Source organism: Salvelinus namaycush, unplaced genomic scaffold (assembly GCF_016432855.1).
Source record: "Salvelinus namaycush isolate Seneca unplaced genomic scaffold, SaNama_1.0 Scaffold29, whole genome shotgun sequence".
In the NCBI taxonomy this organism is placed as follows: Eukaryota; Metazoa; Chordata; class Actinopteri; order Salmoniformes; family Salmonidae; genus Salvelinus; species Salvelinus namaycush.
Genome location: NW_024059785.1, coordinates 388,772 through 412,174, shown reverse-complemented (window position 1 = coordinate 412,174; position 23,403 = coordinate 388,772). Strand labels below are relative to the sequence as shown.

At 47.9% G+C, this 23,403-nt stretch overlaps 1 protein-coding gene across 1 annotated transcript in view; it reads left to right on the top strand.

Annotated features, from left to right (window-relative positions):
- Positions 1-751: 751 nt before the first annotated feature.
- Positions 752-23,403, top strand: part of LOC120039661 (glutamate receptor 3-like) — a 201,577-nt gene continuing 178,925 nt past the window's right edge. The window contains exons 1-2 of the mRNA XM_038985071.1: positions 752-830; positions 1,531-1,689. Coding sequence (XP_038840999.1) covers positions 752-830; positions 1,531-1,689 — 238 coding nt within the window. The remainder of the gene's footprint in view (positions 831-1,530; positions 1,690-23,403) is intronic.

Sequence of the window (23,403 nt, the reverse complement as noted above, 5' to 3'; positions counted from 1 at the left end):
TCTATAGGTTTTTAAACATGATAGTCTATATAGGTGTTTAACAATAATTGTGAGTTACTTCTGTTCATAGCAGTATGACAACACATTCACGAATACCAGTTTATTGTATAGTTTATTCCGGGTTGTTTTGAATAGCTTCTAATTATGAATCCACTTGTGTTCTTTGTTTTGCCTTTACCCTATCCGCGCTCACTAACGCCAACTTCCCCTCATCATATCCTTGAAGCGGCAGCTGCACCAGCTGTAAGCGGTTAGCTACTGTAGCCAATTGAAAGGCATTGGCCGCCTGAGATTGCCGTGCTTTCTCCTATTGATTGCGCGCGGATACAGTAATGTGGACGAGCGTGGCACTTGTGTCTTCCAGTCAGTCCTACTAGTGGAGCTGAGCTGGGCTAGTGTTATCCGGTAACGGAGTCCGGTGCACACAGAACGAGGGAAGCTTTAAATCAAAAACACATTTAATCAAAATCGCCGCTGGTCCAATCGGAGGAGCTTGTTTTCTTAATCAGATCAGCTAGTTTCTCATCCACCATCTTTGGGACGAATAAGTCCCAGCCTCTCTCTCTCTCACACACTCTCCTCTCACAGTTGCAGAAAATTGCTCCGCAGCCCTGTGCTGCACCTTAATGAACCCAATTGGTGCACTGTGAGCGACCATCATTTTCAGCATCTTCGGGGTTGCTTATGAATTTGCTTAGGCAGACCCTTTTAAGGAGTTGAGAACATAGACGGGTTGGAGAAATTTGCGAAAATGGCACAAAACGTGGTTCTATTTTTATTGTGGCTTTCGGGCAGATCACTCGCGGGATTTCCCAATCAGATTAATATAGGTAAGTGGTTCGTAAAATAATTATAACATAATTTTAGAATCTTTTTGGCTTTTCGCCGGTAATTGTATGGATAATGCCGGTTCTTCAGAGTATGACCTTTATCGGGTGTGTTATTAAGTCGGTTGCTTTGCTTGAAGTATTAAATATTGAACTTGCTCCGCCGCTTTGATTACAGATTTTAAGAAATACAACGTTAGAAAAATGCTTGAAAGAAATTACCTCATTGAATGGTTCACGGGAAAATGTTGCAACTTCATAAGGGTGAAAATTGTAGGGAGCAATTCCGCAATAACACGTTTCTGTAGACAGAATGATGAGGAGTAAAGAAGGAGTATGTGTGATTTATTTGTCCTAATTAGTTTGACGCACGATCCTGCCTACATGATCCGTGGTGTTTGGTTTAACACTTGAGAGTCGTGTATAAACAGAATAACGGAGATCCCTGCAGTTTAACAATTGTTATGTAAGCTACATACAAGTCAAGTGCCACTGAAGTCGATGTCTTCCTCAAGTTTTGCTCGACAGGCAGTAGGTGGGCTACCCTACCTACCGTCCGTGGGTTGGTTTTGCAAGGGCCAGTGGTGGTTCCATCCGGCGTCTAAAAAAATATGAGGCAGACAGAGTTGGATGTAAAATGTGTGTAAATAATGATGACGGGAAATGGTAGCCGAAGTTGATGATGTATCTGTATGTCTTCTAGGTGGTCTGTTCATGCGGTCCACTGTGCAGGAGCACAGTGCGTTTAGGTTCGCTGTTCAGCTCTACAACACCAACCAGAACACTACGGAGAAACCCTTTCATCTCAATTACAACGTAGACAACCTCGAGTCGTCCAACAGCTTCTCAGTCACCCATGCATGTAAGTACAGAGCTGTTTTCAATTAAAATCTCCCTCTGCTCTGAATATGTCCAGAATTCAGATTGAACACACACACACACACACACACACACACACACACACACACACACACACACACACACACACACACACACACACACACACACACACACACACACACACACACACACACACACACACACACACACGGCATTCATAATAACATAGTGAATACATGGTATTAAAATGCCTTTGCTTGGTAGGCCTACTGTAGATAAGACCAGGGTACAGAGGATGGGGTACCAGAGTGCCTTTTGAGATGTCTCAATGGTTCACTATTGTTACGTCACACCAATGGTAACCAACCTTTTCTAAGTTAAGATCACTTTGTGAGTCGGACATGACTAAGACTATGCAACATTAACCAATTATAAACAATTCTGTAACAATTATGTTTTTGCAGTCGGCTATAGACCCAATATATTATCACTGCATATTGGCTAAGCTTTATTTGATTTATCATTGTTATTTATTATTATTTATTTTTTGGGCAATGCTTATATTGCCCTGCCAATGTTGTTCTCAGACCCCACTGGTAATAGATCATGTGTTGTATTACTTGTGAGGCACAGCTGAGTGAGCATAATCATTAGCTTTTTTTTTTTACTGGACTGATGGCCTGCATCTGATGGTCAGTCTGAGGGGAGGAGCAGTGGTGAGGCTGACTCTCACCCGACTCAACGTCCCTCCGCTGAGAAAAAGGGGACACAGTCTTCCAGCTGATGGCCAAACTCAAGTCGCATTGCATTATTTCTGCCTCATGCAACAATTCATGTTGTTACTCCTATGACCAGAGAAAGTGAAATATTCCTCTCTACTCAAAAAGACACAAGCTGCTAATAATAGCAGCGCCAGCTTATGGAAACACTGTGCTGTAGTCATTCATTACATCTGCAGTGCTGGTTGTAGTCCTTCATTACAGCTGCAGTGCTGGTTGTAGTCAGTCATTACAGCTGCAGTGCTGGTTGTAGTCAGTCATTACAGCTGCAGTGCTGGTTGTAGTCAGTCATTACAGCTGCAGTACTGGTTGTAGTCATTCATTACATCTGCAGTGCTGGTTGTAGTCCTTCATTACAGCTGCAGTGCTGGTTGTAGTCCTTCATTACATCTGCAGTGCTGGTTGTAGTCCTTCATTACAGCTGCAGTGCTGGTTGTAGTCCTTCATTACAGATGCAGTGCTGGTTGTAGTCCTTCATTACAGCTGCAGTGCTGGTTGTAGTCCTTCATTACAGCTGCAGTGCTGGTTGTAGTCCTTCATTACAGCTGCAGTGCTGGTTGTAGTCCTTCATTACAGCTGCAATGCTGGTTGTAGTCATTCATTACAGCTGCAGTGCTGGTTGTAGTCATTCATTACAGATGCAGTGCTGGTTGTAGTCCTTCATTACAGCTGCAGTGCTGGTTGTAGTCCTTCATTACAGCTGCCGTGCTGGTTGTAGTCATTCATTACAGCTGCAGTGCTGGTTGTAGTCAGTCATTGCAAATGCAGTGCTGGTTGTAGTCAGTCATTACAGCTGCAGTGCTGGTCGTAGTCATTCATTACAGATGCAGTGCTGGTTGTAGTCCTTCATTACAGCTGCAGTGCTGGTTGTAGTCATTCATTACAGCTGCAGTGCTGGTTGTAGTCATTCATTACAGATGCAGTGCTGGTTGTAGTCCTTCATTACAGCTGCAGTGCTGGTTGTAGTCATTCATTACAGATGCAGTGCTGGTTGTAGTCATTCATTACAGATGCAGTGCTGGTTGTAGTCCTTCATTACAGCTGCAGTGCTGGTCGTGGTCATTCATTACAGATGCAGTGCTGGTTGTAGTCCTTCATTACAGCTGCAGTGCTGGTTGTAGTCATTCATTACAGCTGCAGTGCTGGTTGTAGCGTGAGTGGAAGTAGGAAGAACGCACATTTTATGGCTTATGAAAATGTTGAACAAAGTGTTGACAACGCTGAATAACAACTCAAACAGGAACTTACTCATAAAAACAACCGCTCATTGCTTTATTCGTTGTCTCTCTCTAGTCATGGTTTTAAAAGTCTTGAAATCCCACAGTATCAACTTCGTTGTGCGTTCAAGGTTTCTTTTTACAGCTCGAGGAAACTGTGCAGACACGGTGATCTGAGCTGTCTGATTGGCCAGCGGTAGGCCTATAGGTGCACTTGATTTGCTCTCTGGGTCTGCTGGATAGGCGGAGTTCTACCTTCAGACACGTGAAATGGTTAAAAATGGGAACACTTTGCCTTCCCGGCACTAGGACTGATGAATCAAGTGCAACTACCGCCAACAGCGCAAAGCGGGAAAAAAAATTCACGGCAAGGCTTTACCCTTGGGTTTTTTACATAAATGTTTGGTGATCGACTAGGAATGCCTTGGAGATCGACCAATCAAGATAGAGATGTCTCAATGGTTCGTTGTTGGTAGACTACCCTGAGGTAGAGAAGTCTGAATGGTTCATTGTTGGTACACTACCCTGAGGTAGAGGAGTCTGAATGGTTCATTGTTGGTACACTACCCTGAGGTAGAGAAGTCTGAATGGTTCGTTGTTGGTACACTACCCTGAGGTAGAGGAGTCTGAATGGTTCGTTGTTGGTACACTACCCTGAGGTAGAGGAGTCTGAATGGTTCGTTGTTGATACACCACCCTGAGGTAGAGGAGTCTGAATGGTTCGTTGTTGGTACACCACCCTGAGGTAGAGGAGTCTGAATGGTTCGTTGTTGGTACACCACCCTGAGGTAGAGGAGTCTGAATGGTTCGTTGTTGGTACACTACCCTGAGGTAGAGGAGTCTGAATGGTTTGTTGTTGGTACACCACCCTGAGGTAGAGAAGTCTGAATGGTTTGTTGTTGGTACACTACCCTGAGGTAGAGAAGTCTGAATGGTTCGTTGTTGGTACACTACACTGAGGTAGAGAAGTCTGAATGGTTCGTTGTTGATACACTACCCTGAGGTAGAGGAGTCTGAATGGTTCGTTGTTGATACACTACCCTGAGGTAGAGAAGTCTGAATGGTTCGTTGTTGGTACACTACCCTGAGGTAGAGAAGTCTGAATGGTTCATTGTTGGTACACCATCCTGAGGTAGAGAAGTCTGAATGGTTTGTTGTTGGTACACTACCCTGAGGTAGAGAAGTCTGAATGGTTCGTTGTTGGTACACTACCCTGAGGTAGAGAAGTCTGAATGGTTCGTTGTTGGTATAGGCTGCATGATATTACTAAGGTAAATATCTCTGTAGCGAATACAAACCAAGAAGTGCATCTCAAATAGCACCTTATTCATTTTGTAGTGCACTACTTTTGACCAGAGCCCCATCAAAAGTAGTGCACTATAAAGGGAATAGGGTTCTGGTCTAAAGTAGTGCACTACAAAGGGAATATGTCTCTGTTCTAAAGTAATGCACTATCAAGGGAATAGGGTGCCATTTGGGACAAGAATACAAATGAAATTCCCTTGGCAACATCCCGAGGAGAAGATCACGGATATATGATAGGGAAGGCACGGTATCTTTACAGAGAGAGAGAGAGAGGCTGTGTGACCTTGGAAAGACAAGAAAACATTAACAAAATGTACAATAACCATGGTGCCATGGATTCCACTTGGGTGGTTTCAGCATGCTCCTTAACAGACGTAAAACATCTTTTTTTTTTAATCTAGGTAGGAGTATCGGCTCGGATTTGGATATTTCCATATTTAAAAGGAGTTGGAGTTGCCTTTCAGATCATAATGAATAAGATTACATGGACAGAGGGACCTAAACACCTGATCCTAGACCAGCACTCCTTCTCGGAAATGCTTTACAATCAATATAGACTCCACTCCATCAATAACAGGCTTCTCCCTACATGCTGCAGTTATATGTAGCTCCTCTCAGTGTGGCCAATGGCTTATTCATCCTGTCATACATTCAAACTGCTCTCCTCTCTACTGTGTTCAAACTGCACTCTGCTCTGCTCTCTCTGTTCTCTACTGTGTTCAAACTGCACTCTGCTCTGTTCTCTACTGTGTTCAAACTGCACTCTCCTCTGTTCTCTCTGCTCTATACTGTGTTCAAACTTCTCTCTGCTCTGTTCTCTCTGCTCTATACTGTGTTCAAACTGCACTCTGCTCTGTTCTCTACTGTGTTCAAACTGCACTCTCCTCTGTTCTCTCTGCTCTATACTGTGTTCAAACTGCACTCTGCTCTGTTCTCTACTGTGTTCAAACTTCTCTGCTCTGTTCTCTCTGCTCTATACTGTGTTCAAACTTCTCTCTGCTCTGTTCTCTCTGCTCTATACTGTGTTCAAACTGCACTCTGCTCTGTTCTCTACTGTGTTCAAACTTCTCTCTGCTCTGTTCTCTCTGCTCTATACTATGTTCAAACTGCACTCTGCTCTGCTGTCTACTGTGTTCAAACTGCACTCTGCTCTGATCTCTCTGCTCTGTTCTCTACTGTGTTCAAACTGTACTCTGCTCTGCTCTCTCTGCTCTGTTCTCTACTGTGTTCAAACTGCACTCTGCTCTGCTGTCTCCGCTCTACTGTGTTCAAATGTCTCTCTGCGCTGCTCTCTACTGTGTTCAATCTGCACTCTGCTCTGCTCTATCTGCTCTCTACTGTGTTCAATCTACACTGCTCTGCTCTCTCTGCTCTCTACTGTGTTCAATCTGCACTCTGCTCTGCTCTCTGTGTTCAATCTGCACTCTGCTCTGCTCTCTACTGTGTTCAGTCTGCACTCTCCTCTGCTGTCTATGCTCTGTACTGTGTTCAATCTGCACTCTGCTCTGCTCTCTCTGCTCTCTACTGTGTTCAAACTGCACTCTACTCTGCTCTCTTCGCTAAACTGTTCTAACTGCACTCTGCTCTGCTATCTGCTGTGTTCAATCTGCACTCTGCTCAGCTGTCTCTCTCTACTGTGTCTCTGCTCTACTCTCTCTCCTCTACTGTGTTCAAACTGCACTCTGCTCTCTACTGTGTTCAAACGTCTCTCTGCGCTGCTCTCTCTGTGACATTGTTTGTTGTTGCCGGGGGTCGATGTGAATGGCATTCTTTTATGATGCTGTATATTGTGTTCCCTGTGGCCTCGTTTAGATCTGATTACAGGCAATGTAAAGAAAGCGTAATGAAGGAAAACGATGACAAGGCAAAGGGAGGAGAGGTAAGGGAGGAGATGGAGAGGGAGAGGAAAAAGGAGGAGATGGAAAGGGAGGTGAGGGAACGAGAGAAGGAAAGAGAGGAGAAGGAACGAGAGAATGAAAGAGAGGAGAAGGAACGAGAGAAGGAAAGAGAGGAAAGGGAAAGAAAAGGGGAGGATAGGGAAGAAAGGAAAGGAAAAAGAATGAAGGGCAAGCAAGACAAAGTGAATATGGTACATTCACAGTACACTCACAGTAGACTCAGTACACTCACAGTAGACTCACAGTACACTCAGTACACTCACAGCAGACTCAGTACACTCAGTACACCCACAGTAGACTCAGTACACTCAGTACACTCAGTACACTCACAGTAGACTCAGTACACTCACAGTACACTCAGTACACTCACAGCAGACTCACAGTAGACTCAGTACACTCAGTACACCCACAGTAGACTCAGTACACCCACAGTAGACTCAGTACACCCACAGTAGACTCAGTACACCCACAGTAGACTCAGTACACCCACAGTAGACTCAGTACACCCACAGTAGACTCAGTACACCCACAGTATACTCAGAGTATACTCAGTACACTCACAGTAGACTCACAGTAGACTCAGTACACTCACAGTAGACTCAGTACACCCACAGTAGACTCAGTACACCCACAGTATACTCAGTACACCCACAGTATACTCAGTACACCCACAGTAGACTCAGTACACCCACAGTATACTCACAGTATACTCAGTACACGCAAAGTAGACTCAGTACACTCACAGTAGACTCAGTACACTCACAGTAGACTCAGTACACTCACAGTAGACTCAGTACACTCACAGTAGACTCAGTACACTCACAGTAGACTCAGTAGACTCAGTATCTAGATGCGGTCAAAAGGTGAGCCCGGATAGGGCAAAGACGATGACCTACTCTGTCACGATCGTCTTGACAAGAGAGAGAGGACCAAGGCGCAGCGTGTGCAAAATACATCTTCTTTTATTATAGAAGAGAGAAAAAACAAGAAACGAACAACTATACAAAAACTAACAAAATAACAAACTGACGACCGTGAAGCTATACATATAAATAGTGCTGACACAAACACTACACATAGACAATTACCCACAACCAGCTAAAGCCTATGGCTGCCTTAAATATGGCTCCCAATCAGAGACAACAATAACCAGCTGTCTCTAATTGAGAACCAATTCAGGCAACCATAGACTTTCCTAGACACCTACACTGAACACTAAACCATCTACTCTACTTAACCCCCTAAACCAAACAACACCCTAGACAATACAAAAACACATACTTCACCATGTCACACCTTGACCTAACTAAAATAATAATGAAAACAAAGATAACTAAGGCCAGGGTGTGACATAACCCCCCCCTTAAGGTGCGAACTCCGGGCGCACCAGCATAAAGTCTAGGGGAGGGTCTGGGTGGGCGTCTGTCCACGGTGGCGGCTCTGGCACTGGTCGTGGTCCCCACCCCACCATAGTCACTACCCGCTTTCATAGCCTCCTCCAAATGACCACCCTCCAACTTAACCCCACTGGATTAAGGGGCAGCACCGGACTAAGTGGCAGCACCGGACTAAGGGGCAGCACCGGACTAAGGGGCAGCACCGGACTAAGGGGCAGCACCGGACTAAGGGGCAGCACCGGACTAAGGGGCAGCACCCGGATAAGGGGCAGCACCAGGATAAGGGGCAGCACCAGGATAAGGGGCAGCACCGGGCTAAGGGGCAGCACCGGGCTAAGGGGCAGCACCAGGATAAGGGGCAGCACCAGGATAAGGGGCAGCACCAGGATAAGGGGCAGCTCCGGACTGAGGGACGGCAGCTCCGGACTGAGGGACGGATCCTGGCTGGATGGCGGATCCTGGCTGGCTGGCTCTGGTGGACCCTGGCTGGCTGGCGGATCCTGGCTGGCTGGCTCTGGCGGATCCTGGCTGGATGACGGCTCTGGCGGATCCTGGCTGGATGACGGCTCTGGCGGATCCTGGCTGGACGGCTCATGGCTGGCTGACGGATCTGGCTGCTCATGGCTGGCTGACGGATCTGGCTGCTCATGGCTGGCTGACGGATCTGGCTGCTCATGGCTGGCTGACGGATCTGGCTGCTCATGGCTGGCTGACGGATCTGGCTGCTCATGGCTGGCTGATGGATCTGGCTGCTCATGGCTGGCTGACGGATCTGGCTGCTCATGGCTGGCTGAAGGCTCTGGCTGATCCTGTCTGGCGGAAGGCTCTGGCTGCTCCTGTCTGGCGGAAGGCTCTAGCGGCTCCTGTCTGGCGGAAGGCTCTGGCGGCTCCTGTCTGGCGGAAGGCTCTGGCGGCTCCTGTCTGGCGGAAGGCTCTGAAGGCTCATGGCAGACGGGCGGCTTTGCAGGCTCAGTACAGACGGGCGGCTTTGAAGACTCAGTACAGACGGGCAGTTCATTCGGTGCTTGGCAGACGGACAGTTCAGACAGCGTTGGGCAGACGGGCAGTTCAGGCGCTGTTGGACAGACGGGCAGTTCAGGCGCCGTTGGGCAGACGGCAGACTCTGGCCGGCTGAGACGCACTGTAGGCCTGGTGCGTGGTGCCGGAACTGGAGGTACCGGGCTAAAGACACGCACCTTCAGGCTAGTGCGGGGAGAAGGAACAGGGCATGCTGGACCCTGGGAGCGCACATTAGGCCTAGTGCGTGGTGCCGGAACTGGTGGTACCGGACTGGGGACACGCATCTCAGGGCTAGTGCGGGGAGCAGCAACAGGACGCACAGGACTCTGGGGACACACAGGAGGCTTGGTGCGTGGTGTAGGCACTGGTGGTAAAGGGCTGGAGACACGCACCATAGGGCTAGTGCGTGGAGGAGGCACTGGGTTGGGGCGGGGAGGTGGCGCCGGAAATACCGGACCGTGCAGGCGTACTGGCTCCCTTGAGCACTGAGCCTGCCCAACCTTACCTGGTTGTATGCTCCCCGTCGCCCGACCAGTGCGGGGAGGTGGAATAACCCGCACCGGGCTATGTAGGCGAACCGGGGACACCATGCGTAAGGCTGGTGCCATGTAAGCCGGCCCGAGGAGACGCACTGGTGACCAGATGCGTTGGGCCGGCTTCATGACATCCGGCTCAACGCTCAATCTAGCCCGGCCGATACGTGGAGCTGGAATGTACCGAACCGGGCTATGCACGCGTACAGGAGACACCATGCGCTCTACTGCGTAACACGGTGTCTGCCCGTACTCTCGCTCTCCACGGTAAGTACAGGGAGTAGGCGCAGGTCTCCTACCTGACTTCGCCACACTCCCTTTAAGGCCCCCCCCAAGAAATTTTTGGGTTGTACTCACGGGCTTCCAGCCTTGCTTCCGTGCTGCCTCCTCATATCGCCTCCTCTCGGCTTTAGCTGCCTCCAGCTCTTCACGAGGGAGGCGATATTCTCCCGGTTGTGCCCAAGGTCCCTTTCCATCCAATATCTCCTCCCATGTCCATGAATCCTGTGTAGGTGGGTCCTGTTGCCGCTTGACACGCCGCTTGGTCCTAGATTGGTGGGTAATTCTGTCACGATCGTCTTGACAAGAGAGAGAGGACCAAGGCGCAGCGTGTGCAAAATACATCTTCTTTTATTATAGAAGAGAGAAAAAACAAGAAACGAACAACTATACAAAAACTAACAAAATAACAAACTGACGACCGTGAAGCTATACATATAAATAGTGCTGACACAAACACTACACATAGACAATTACCCACAACCAGCTAAAGCCTATGGCTGCCTTAAATATGGCTCCCAATCAGAGACAACAATAACCAGCTGTCTCTAATTGAGAACCAATTCAGGCAACCATAGACTTTCCTAGACACCTACACTGAACACTAAACCATCTACTCTACTTAACCCCCTAAACCAAACAACACCCTAGACAATACAAAAACACATACTTCACCATGTCACACCCTGACCTAACTAAAATAATAATGAAAACAAAGATAACTAAGGCCAGGGTGTGACATACTCTCAACATCATAGTAGTGTTCTGCTGCAGAGCCTTGTCAACAGACATCTCTGGTCCTCTGTGGTTTTGTCCACCCCTATAATACTTTCATAATGTCTACCAGTCATTCAGCAGACATGTTTATTCAAAGCATCTTACAGTGATTGGAACCACATTAGCCCAATGTGTCTGGCCTGGCCCGCTGGTCTCCTCTCCCCTCCTCTCCTCTCCTCTCCTCTCCTCTCCTCTCCTCTCCTCTCCTCTCCTCTCCTCTCCTCTCCTCTCCTCTCCTCTCCTCTCCTCTCCTCTCCTCTCCTCTCCTCTCCTCTCCTCTGTCTCCCCCAGTTCAGCGCTCTCTGCAGTGTCAGCTCATTAGCACACAGACCTCATACCGCCTCACTTGGGTGAAGGAAAAAAATCCATACCCCCCACCAACCCCCACCTCAAAGTAACACACACTGGCAAATGAGCTGGGACTGAGTTCTGCAGTGGAGAGGTGAGGTGGTGGAGAGGTGGGTCTGAGAGGTGAGGGAGATGAAGTAGAGAAAGCAAAGCCCCCATATCACAGTTAGCCAGCCAAAGAAGCGTGGGCTGGGCTGTTACTCTGCCATGGCGTCCTAACTAACGGACACGCCCTGCGCCCTCTCCTTCACGCTGTTGATAGGGTCACAGAAACAATAAGCAAATGAGTAAATAAATAAGAGATAATGGCGTTGGTAATTTCACGCGTGTTGAAGGAGCAAGGGAGCATGGGAGAAAGAGGGCTTGATAGCAGAATCTAATTAAAACCGTGAAGGCAGGAGCAGAGACAGTCTTCTTCTTAGCTTAGAGAGAGGATCGGGCTCCTGAGGGAGCCGCTGCGGCCCCATTTCTGCTTTCTCACTCACACACAACGCCACCACCATGCACATCTTACAGCAGCTCGATGAAGAGTGTGTGTGTGTGTGTGTGTGTGTGTGTGTGTGTGTGTGTGTGTGTGTGTGTGTGTGTGTGTGTGTGTGTGTGTGTGTGTGTGTGTGTGTGTGTGTGTGTGTGGGTGCGTTTGTGTATCGCGTCTATACGCTGTGTGTGAGAAATGTACGAGCCTTTGATGATGTTGAGGAAAGTGTGGAAAAGCAACGTGTACTCTGTCTGTCTCTGCACTGAAAACAGTGTGAAGTCGTCAACAACCATTCCAGTTTGTTGTGGGAACTGTTTCTTTGATGAGTTTATGAAGTCGTCTGCTGGGGGTTCAATCTGCCTCTCCTCTTCTGTATGACTAGAACACACTGTCCTACATATTGGCCTAGGCTCAGAGGAAACCCCAAATGCCACCATATTCCCTATATAGTGTACTACTGTTGACAATATTCCCCATATAGTGCACTACTGTTGACCATATTCCCTATGTGGTGCACTACTGTTGACCACTACTGTTGACCACTACTGTTGGCCCTGGGTCCTGATCAAAAGTAGTGCACTATAAAGGGAAGTGTTCCATTTGGGAGGTAGACTCAGTCTTCTTCTCAACATGAAGGCTGTCAAACTGTTGTTGGACCTGACTAGCACATTCTTTATCTAACAGCGGAATGACATGTTATTCTCCGTCAACATGACCAGCAGCATGTACTGTACTAGATCTGAGCCTCTTGTTTTCTGTTTGGGTAGCTAGCTAACGTAGCATCCTGGGACTCCTGTCAAGCTGAGCCTGCAAATAGCAGACAGCTCCTGCTGAGCTACGGCACGATAGTCCACACACGCACCCACGCACGCATGCGCACACACACACACACACGCACACAATCACACACACAACTGTGAGCACAATAGTCCTCAGATGGTCACTACGCATCAGTGCCGGAAATCTTTCTCTCTGAATGTGACAAGAATATTGTTGAATTGAGAGTCAGTGTGTGTGTTGAGCCATTCTGATGCTACTGAAGTTGTTTGTACCACAGTTGTACCAGTGCTGGGCCCGTAGTCACAAAAGCCTCTCAGAGTGCTGATCTAGGATCAGTTTGCCTTTTAGATCATTATGAATACAATTAAATGGAAAGGTAAGGTAAGGACCTGATCCAAGATCAGCACTCCTACTCTTTGTGGATATGGGCTTTGGTCATGAGTTTTCAAAATAAAAGCACTGACGAAGGCAGTGAGGCACGTTAGTATGTTAGCCGGTAGCTTGCTAGCTAATGTTAGATAGTTGACCTAAAGTTTAGTTAGCCAGGTAGCTAGTTAGTTACCAAGCTAAGTTTCTGCTAACTAGCTAATAAAGTTAACTGGCTGGCAATGTATTTAGCTTGCCAATGACCTAGCTAGAAACTAGTTTGTCAGCAACACCGCAAGTTAGCTACTGTTAGCTAGCTAACTGTTACTGTAAATTGCCATATTGGCATTGTTGCACCACTGGCAGGAGAGAAAATTTTGGAACTCCCAAAAATGGCTAAATTTACCGAGTAGCTCAGAGTCTGAGAATGAGTTTATTACAGAGAATTAAATAATATTAGTTAGGCAGCCAATAAACATACTAAAACCGTTCATGCTTGAGCCGATCGTTGCCCCAGATCAAAGAGTTTGTTCTTGTAGCAGTAACAACACAGATAAACACCTCAGCTAGAGGGTCGGCGTAGCTGCCAGATATGGGCTAGAGTAGGAGTGTGTGTGTTGTAGAGAGACGGTGGCGATACAGCACAACATCCTAGTGGATGGTGATGTATTACATCCAGGTCAGAGGTTCCTGTCAGTCTGTCTGGATGGTGATGTATTACATCCAGGTCAGAGGTTCCTGTCAGTCTGTCTGGATGGTGATGTATTACATCCAGGTCAGAGGTTCCTGTCAGTCTGTCTGGATGGTGATGTATTACATCCAGGTCAGAGGTTCCTGTCTGTCTGGATGGTGGCTGTATTACATCCAGGTCAGAGGTTCCTGTCAGTCTGTCTGGATGGTGATGTATTACATCCAGGTCAGAGGTTCCTGTCAGTCTGTCTGGATGGTGATGTATTACATCCAGGTCAGAGGTTCCTGTCAGTCTGTCTGGATGGTGATGTATTACATCCAGGTCAGAGGTTCCTGTCAGTCTGTCTGGATGGTGACTGTATTACATCCAGGTCAGAGGTTCCTGTCAGTCTGTCTGGATGGTGATGTATTACATCCAGGTCAGAGGTTCCTGTCAGTCTGTCTGGATGGTGGCTGTATTACATCCAGGTCAGAGGTTCCTGTCAGTCTGTCTGGATGGTGATGTATTACATCCAGGTCAGAGGTTCCTGTCAGTCTGTCTGGATGGTGATGTATTACATCCAGTCAGAGGTTCCTGTCAGTCTGTCTGGATGGTGGCTGTATTACATCCAGGTCAGAGGTTCCTGTCAGTCTGTCTGGATGGTGATGTATTACATCCAGGTCAGAGGTTCCTGTCAGTCTGTCTGGATGGTGATGTATTACATCCAGGTCAGAGGTTCCTGTCAGTCTGTCTGGATGGTGATGTATTACATCCAGGTCAGAGGTTCCTGTCAGTCTGTCTGGATGGTGGCTGTATTACATCCAGGTCAGAGGTTCCTGTCAGTCTGTCTGGATGGTGATGTATTACATCCAGGTCAGAGGTTCCTGTCAGTCTGTCTGGATGGTGATGTATTACATCCAGGTCAGAGGTTCCTGTCAGTCTGTCTGGATGGTGATGTATTACATCCAGGTCAGAGGTTCCTGTCAGTCTGTCTGGATGGTGATGTATTACATCCAGGTCAGAGGTTCCTGTCAGTCTGTCTGGATGGTGGCTGTATTACATCCAGGTCAGAGGTTCCTGTCAGTCTGTCTGGATGGTGGCTGTATTACATCCAGGTCAGAGGTTCCTGTCAGTCTGTCTGGATGGTGGCTGTATTACATCCAGGTCAGAGGTTCCTGTCAGTCTGTCTGGATGGTGATGTATTACATCCAGGTCAGAGGTTCCTGTCAGTCTGTCTGGATGGTGATGTATTACATCCAGGTCAGAGGTTCCTGTCAGTCTGTCTGGATGGTGATGTATTACATCCAGGTCAGAGGTTCCTGTCAGTCTGTCTGGATGGTGATGTATTACATCCAGGTCAGAGGTTCCTGTCAGTCTGTCTGGATGGTGATGTATTACATCCAGGTCAGAGGTTCCTGTCAGTCTGTCTGGATGGTGGCTGTATTACATCCAGGTCAGAGGTTCCTGTCAGTCTGTCTGGATGGTGATCTATTACATCCAGGTCAGAGGTTCCTGTCAGTCTGTCTGGATGGTGATGTATTACATCCAGAGGTTCCTGTCAGTCTGTCTGGATGGTGATGTATTACATCCAGTCAGAGGTTCCTGTCAGTCTGTCTGGATGGTGTTGTATTACATCCAGGTCAGAGGTTCCTGTCAGTCTGTCTGGATGGTGACTGTATTACATCCAGGTCAGATGTTCCTGTCAGTCTGTCTGGATGGTGATGTATTACATCCAGGTCAGAGGTTCCTGTTAGTCTGTCTGGATGGTGGCTGTATTACATCCAGGTCAGAGGTTCCTGTCAGTCTGTCTGGATGGTGATGTATTACATCCAGGTCAGAGGTTCCTGTCAGTCTGTCTGGATGGTGATGTATTACATCCAGGTCAGAGGTTCCTGTCAGTCTGTCTGGATGGTGATGTATTACATCCAGGTCAGAGGTTCCTGTCAGTCTGTCTGGATGGTGATGTATTACATCCAGGTCAGAGGTTCCTGTCAGTCTGTCTGGATGGTGATGTATTACATCCAGGTCAGAGGTTCCTGTCAGTCTGTCTGGATGGTGGCTGTATTACATCCAGAGGTTCCTGTCAGTCTGTCTGGATGGTGACTGTATTACATCCAGTCAGAGGTTCCTGTCAGTCTGTCTGGATGGTGATGTATTACATCCAGTCAGAGGTTCCTGTCAGTCTGTCTGGATGGTGATGTATTACATCCAGGTCAGAGGTTCCTGTCAGTCTGTCTGGATGGTGATGTACTACATCCAGTCAGAGGTCCCTGTCAGTCTGTCTGGATGGTGATGTATTACATCCAGAGGTTCCTGTCAGTCTGTCTGGATGGTGATGTATTACATCCAGGTCAGAGGTTCCTGTCAGTCTGTCTGGATGGTGATGTATTACATCCAGTCAGAGGTCCCTGTCAGTCTGTCTGGATGGTGATGTATTACATCCAGAGGTTCCTGTCAGTCTGTCTGGATGGTGATGTATTACATCCAGGTCAGAGGTTCCTGTCAGTCTGTCTGGATGGTGATGTATTACATCCAGTCAGAGGTTCCTGTCAGTCTGTCTGGATGGTGATGTATTACATCCAGTCAGAGGTTCCTGTCAGTCTGTCTGGATGGTGGCTGTATTACATCCAGGTCAGAGGTTCCTGTCAGTCTGTCTGGATGGTGGCTGTATTACATCCAGGTCAGAGGTTCCTGTCAGTCTGTCTGGATGGTGATGTATTACATCCAGTCAGAGGTTCCTGTCAGTCTGTCTGGATGGTGATGTATTACATCCAGTCAGAGGTTCCTGTCAGTCTGTCTGGATGGTGATGTATTACATCCAGGTCAGAGGTTCCTGTCAGTCTGTCTGGATGGTGGCTGTATTACATCCAGTCAGAGGTTCCTGTCAGCCTGTCTGGATGGTGGCTGTATTACATCCAGGTCAGAGGTTCCTGTCAGCCTGTCTGGATGGTGGCTGTATTACATCCAGTCAGAGGTTCCTGTCAGTCTGTCTGGATGGTGATGTATTACATCCAGTCAGAGGTTCCTGTCAGCCTGTCTGGATGGTGGCTGTATTACATCCAGGTCAGAGGTTCCTGTCAGCCTGTCTGGATGGTGGCTGTATTACATCCAGTCAGAGGTTCCTGTCAGTCTGTCTGGATGGTGGCTGTATTACATCCAGTCAGAGGTTCCTGTCAGCCTGTCTGGATGGTGGCTGTATTACATCCAGTCAGAGGTTCCTGTCAGTCTGTCTGGATGGTGATGTATTACATCCAGGTCATAGGTTCCTGTCAGTCTGTCTGGATGGTGATGTATTACATCCAGGTCAGAGGTTCCTGTCAGTCTGTCTGGATGGTGATGTATTACATCCAGTCAGAGGTTCCTGTCAGCCTGTCTGGATGGTGGCTGTATTACATCCAGGTCAGAGGTTCCTGTCAGTCTGTCTGGATGGTGATGTATTACATCCAGGTCAGAGGTTCCTGTCAGTCTGTCTGGATGGTGATGTATTACATCCAGGTCAGAGGTTCCTGTCAGTCTGTCTGGATGGTGATGTATTACATCCAGGTCAGAGGTTCCTGTCAGTCTGTCTGGATGGTGATGTATTACATCCAGGTCAGAGGTTCCTGTCAGTCTGTCTGGATGGTGATGTATTACATCCAGGTCAGAGGTTCCTGTCAGTCTGTCTGGATGGTGATGTATTACATCCAGAGGTTCCTGTCAGTCTGTCTGGATGGTGATGTATTACATCCAGTCAGAGGTTCCTGTCAGTCTGTCTGGATGGTGACTGTATTACATCCAGGTCAGAGGTTCCTGTCAGTCTGTCTGGATGGTGATGTATTACATCCAGGTCAGAGGTTCCTGTCAGTCTGTCTGGATGGTGATGTATTACATCCAGGTCAGAGGTTCCTGTCAGTCTGTCTGGATGGTGATGTATTACATCCAGGTCAGAGGTTCCTGTCAGTCTGTCTGGATGGTGATGTATTACATCCAGGTCAGAGGTTCCTGTCAGTCTGTCTGGATGGTGGCTGTATTACATCCAGGTCAGAGGTTCCTGTCAGTCTGTCTGGATGGTGATCTATTACATCCAGGTCAGAGGTTCCTGTCAGTCTGTCTGGATGGTGATGTATTACATCCAGAGGTTCCTGTCAGTCTGTCTGGATGGTGATGTATTACATCCAGTCAGAGGTTCCTGTCAGTCTGTCTGGATGGTGTTGTATTACATCCAGGTCAGAGGTTCCTGTCAGTCTGTCTGGATGGTGACTGTATTACATCCAGGTCAGATGTTCCTGTCAGTCTGTCTGGATGGTGATGTATTACATCCAGGTCAGAGGTTCCTGTTAGTCTGTCTGGATGGTGGCTGTATTACATCCAGGTCAGAGGTTCCTGTCAGTCTGTCTGGATGGTGATGTATTACATCCAGGTCAGAGGTTCCTGTCAGTCTGTCTGGATGGTGATGTATTACATCCAGGTCAGAGGTTCCTGTCAGTCTGTCTGGATGGTGATGTATTACATCCAGGTCAGAGGTTCCTGTCAGTCTGTCTGGATGGTGATGTATTACATCCAGGTCAGAGGTTCCTGTCAGTCTGTCTGGATGGTGATGTATTACATCCAGGTCAGAGGTTCCTGTCAGTCTGTCTGGATGGTGGCTGTATTACATCCAGAGGTTCCTGTCAGTCTGTCTGGATGGTGACTGTATTACATCCAGTCAGAGGTTCCTGTCAGTCTGTCTGGATGGTGATGTATTACATCCAGTCAGAGGTTCCTGTCAGTCTGTCTGGATGGTGATGTATTACATCCAGGTCAGAGGTTCCTGTCAGTCTGTCTGGATGGTGATGTACTACATCCAGTCAGAGGTCCCTGTCAGTCTGTCTGGATGGTGATGTATTACATCCAGAGGTTCCTGTCAGTCTGTCTGGATGGTGATGTATTACATCCAGGTCAGAGGTTCCTGTCAGTCTGTCTGGATGGTGATGTATTACATCCAGTCAGAGGTCCCTGTCAGTCTGTCTGGATGGTGATGTATTACATCCAGAGGTTCCTGTCAGTCTGTCTGGATGGTGATGTATTACATCCAGGTCAGAGGTTCCTGTCAGTCTGTCTGGATGGTGATGTATTACATCCAGTCAGAGGTTCCTGTCAGTCTGTCTGGATGGTGATGTATTACATCCAGTCAGAGGTTCCTGTCAGTCTGTCTGGATGGTGGCTGTATTACATCCAGGTCAGAGGTTCCTGTCAGTCTGTCTGGATGGTGGCTGTATTACATCCAGGTCAGAGGTTCCTGTCAGTCTGTCTGGATGGTGATGTATTACATCCAGTCAGAGGTTCCTGTCAGTCTGTCTGGATGGTGATGTATTACATCCAGTCAGAGGTTCCTGTCAGTCTGTCTGGATGGTGATGTATTACATCCAGGTCAGAGGTTCCTGTCAGTCTGTCTGGATGGTGGCTGTATTACATCCAGTCAGAGGTTCCTGTCAGCCTGTCTGGATGGTGGCTGTATTACATCCAGGTCAGAGGTTCCTGTCAGCCTGTCTGGATGGTGGCTGTATTACATCCAGTCAGAGGTTCCTGTCAGTCTGTCTGGATGGTGATGTATTACATCCAGTCAGAGGTTCCTGTCAGCCTGTCTGGATGGTGGCTGTATTACATCCAGGTCAGAGGTTCCTGTCAGCCTGTCTGGATGGTGGCTGTATTACATCCAGTCAGAGGTTCCTGTCAGTCTGTCTGGATGGTGGCTGTATTACATCCAGTCAGAGGTTCCTGTCAGCCTGTCTGGATGGTGGCTGTATTACATCCAGTCAGAGGTTCCTGTCAGTCTGTCTGGATGGTGATGTATTACATCCAGGTCATAGGTTCCTGTCAGTCTGTCTGGATGGTGATGTATTACATCCAGGTCAGAGGTTCCTGTCAGTCTGTCTGGATGGTGATGTATTACATCCAGTCAGAGGTTCCTGTCAGCCTGTCTGGATGGTGGCTGTATTACATCCAGGTCAGAGGTTCCTGTCAGTCTGTCTGGATGGTGATGTATTACATCCAGGTCAGAGGTTCCTGTCAGTCTGTCTGGATGGTGATGTATTACATCCAGGTCAGAGGTTCCTGTCAGTCTGTCTGGATGGTGATGTATTACATCCAGGTCAGAGGTTCCTGTCAGTCTGTCTGGATGGTGATGTATTACATCCAGGTCAGAGGTTCCTGTCAGTCTGTCTGGATGGTGATGTATTACATCCAGGTCAGAGGTTCCTGTCAGTCTGTCTGGATGGTGATGTATTACATCCAGAGGTTCCTGTCAGTCTGTCTGGATGGTGATGTATTACATCCAGTCAGAGGTTCCTGTCAGTCTGTCTGGATGGTGACTGTATTACATCCAGGTCAGAGGTTCCTGTCAGTCTGTCTGGATGGTGATGTATTACATCCAGGTCAGAGGTTCCTGTCAGTCTGTCTGGATGGTGATGTATTACATCCAGGTCAGAGGTTCCTGTCAGTCTGTCTGGATGGTGATGTATTACATCCAGTCAGAGGTTCCTGTCAGTCTGTCTGGATGGTGATGTATTACATCCAGGTCAGAGGTTCCTGTCAGTCTGTCTGGATGGTGATGTATTACATCCAGTCAGAGGTTCCTGTCAGTCTGTCTGGATGGTGATGTATTACATCCAGGTCAGAGGTTCCTGTCAGTCTGTCTGGATGGTGGCTGTATTACATCCAGGTCAGAGGTTCCTGTCAGTCTGTCTGGATGGTGATGTATTACATCCAGGTCAGAGGTTCCTGTCAGTCTGTCTGGATGGTGATGTATTACATCCAGGTCAGAGGTTCCTGTCAGTCTGTCTGGATGGTGATGTATTACATCCAGTCAGAGGTTCCTGTCAGTCTGTCTGGATGGTGATGTATTACATCCAGAGGTTCCTGTCAGTCTGTCTGGATGGTGATGTATTACATCCAGTCAGAGGTTCCTGTCAGTCTGTCTGGATGGTGATGTATTACATCCAGGTCAGAGGTTCCTGTCAGTCTGTCTGGATGGTGATGTATTACATCCAGGTCAGAGGTTCCTGTCAGTCTGTCTGGATGGTGATGTATTACATCCAGGTCAGAGGTTCCTGTCAGTCTGTCTGGATGGTGATGTATTACATCCAGGTCAGAGGTCCCTGTCAGTCTGTCTGGATGGTGATGTATTACATCCAGGTCAGAGGTTCCTGTCAGTCTGTCTGGATGGTGATGTATTACATCCAGTCAGAGGTTCCTGTCAGTCTGTCTGGATGGTGATGTATTACATCCAGGTCAGAGGTTCCTGTCAGTCTGTCTGGATGGTGATGTATTACATACAGTCAGAGGTTCCTGTCAGTCTGTCTGGATGGTGATGTATTACATCCAGTCAGAGGTTCCTGTCAGTCTGTCTGGATGGTGATGTATTACATCCAGGTCAGAGGTTCCTGTCAGTCTGTCTGGATGGTGGCTGTATTACATCCAGGTCAGAGGTTCCTGTCAGTCTGTCTGGATGGTGATGTATTACATCCAGGTCAGAGGTTCCTGTCAGTCTGTCTGGATGGTGATGTATTACATCCAGGTCAGAGGTTCCTGTCAGTCTGTCTGGATGGTGGCTGTATTACATCCAGGTCAGAGGTTCCTGTCAGTCTGTCTGGATGGTGGCTGTATTACATCCAGGTCAGAGGTTCCTGTCAATCTGTCTGGATGGTGGCTGTATTACATCCAGGTCAGAGGTTCCTGTCAGTCTGTCTGGACGGTGATGTATTACATCCAGGTCAGAGGTTCCTGTCAGTCTGTCTGGATGGTGATGTATTACATCCAGGTCAGAGGTTCCTGTCAGTCTGTCTGGATGGTGATGTATTACATCCAGGTTCCTGTCAGTCTGTCTGGATGGTGGCTGTATTACATCCAGGTCAGAGGTTCCTGTCAGTCTGTCTGGATGGTGGCTGTATTACATCCAGGTCAGAGGTTCCTGTCAATCTGTCTGGATGGTGATGTATTACATCCAGGTCAGAGGTTCCTGTCAGTCTGTCTGGATGGTGGCTGTATTACATCCAGGTCAGAGGTTCCTGTCAGTCTGTCTGGATGGTGATGTATTATATCCAGTCAGAGGTTCCTGTCAGTCTGTCTGGATGGTGATGTATTACATCCAGGTCAGAGGTTCCTGTCAATCTGTCTGGATGGTGATGTATTACATCCAGGTCAGAGGTTCCTGTCAGTCTGTCTGGATGGTGATGTATTACATCCAGGTCAGAGGTTCCTGTCAGTCTGTCTGGATGGTGATGTATTACATCCAGGTCAGAGGTTCCTGTCAGTCTGTCTGGATGGTGATGTATTACATCCAGGTCAGAGGTTCCTGTCAGTCTGTCTGGATGGTGATGTATTACATCCAGGTCAGAGGTTCCTGTCAGCCTGTCTGGATGGTGATGTATTACATCCAGGTCAGAGGTTCCTGTCAGTCTGTCTGGATGGTGATGTATTACATCCAGGTCAGAGGTTCCTGTCAGTCTGTCTGGATGGTGATGTATTACATCCAGGTCAGAGGTTCCTGTCAATCTGTCTGGATGGTGATGTATTACATCCAGGTCAGAGGTTCCTGTCAGTCTGTCTGGATGGTGATGTATTACATCCAGTCAGAGGTTCCTGTCAGTCTGTCTGGATGGTGATGTATTACATCCAGGTCAGAGGTTCCTGTCAGTCTGTCTGGATGGTGATGTATTACATCCAGGTCAGAGGTTCCTGTCAGTCTGTCTGGATGGTGATGTACTACATCCAGTCAGAGGTTCCTGTCAGTCTGTCTGGATGGTGATGTATTACATCCAGGTCAGAGGTTCCTGTCAGTCTGTCTGGATGGTGATGTATTACATCCAGGTCAGAGGTTCCTGTCAGTCTGTCTGGATGGTGATGTATTACATCCAGGTCAGAGGTTCCTGTCAGTCTGTCTGGATGGTGATGTATTACATCCAGGTCAGAGGTTCCTGTCAGTCTGTCTGGATGGTGGCTGTATTACATCCAGGTCAGAGGTTCCTGTCAGTCTGTCTGGATGGTGGCTGTATTACATCCAGGTCAGAGGTTCCTGTCAGTCTGTCTGGATGGTGATGTATTACATCCAGGTCAGAGGTTCCTGTCAGTCTGTCTGGATGGTGATGTATTATATCCAGTCAGAGGTTCCTGTCAGTCTGTCTGGATGGTGATGTATTACATCCAGGTCAGAGGTTCCTGTCAGTCTGTCTGGATGGTGATGTATTACATCCAGGTCAGAGGTTCCTGTCAGTCTGTCTGGATGGTGATGTATTACATCCAGGTCAGAGGTTCCTGTCAGTCTGTCTGGATGGTGATGTATTACATCCAGGTCAGAGGTTCCTGTCAGTCTGTCTGGATGGTGATGTATTACATCCAGGTCAGAGGTTCCTGTCAGTCTGTCTGGATGGTGATGTATTACATCCAGGTCAGAGGTTCCTGTCAGTCTGTCTGGATGGTGATGTATTACATCCAGGTCAGAGGTTCCTGTCAGTCTGTCTGGATGGTGATGTATTACATCCAGGTCAGAGGTTCCTGTCAGTCTGTCTGGATGGTGATGTATTACATCCAGGTCAGAGGTTCCTGTTAGTCTGTCTGGATGGTGATGTATTACATCCAGTCAGAGGTTCCTGTCAGTCTGTCTGGATGGTGATGTATTACATCCAGGTCAGAGGTTCCTGTCAGTCTGTCTGGATGGTGATGTATTACATCCAGGTCAGAGGTTCCTGTCAGTCTGTCTGGATGGTGGCTGTATTACATCCAGGTCAGAGGTTCCTGTCAGTCTGTCTGGATGGTGACTGTATTACATCCAGGTCAGAGGTTCCTGTTAGTCTGTCTGGATGGTGACTGTATTACATCCAGGTCAGAGGTTCCTGTTAGTCTGTCTGGATGGTGACTGTATTACATCCAGGTC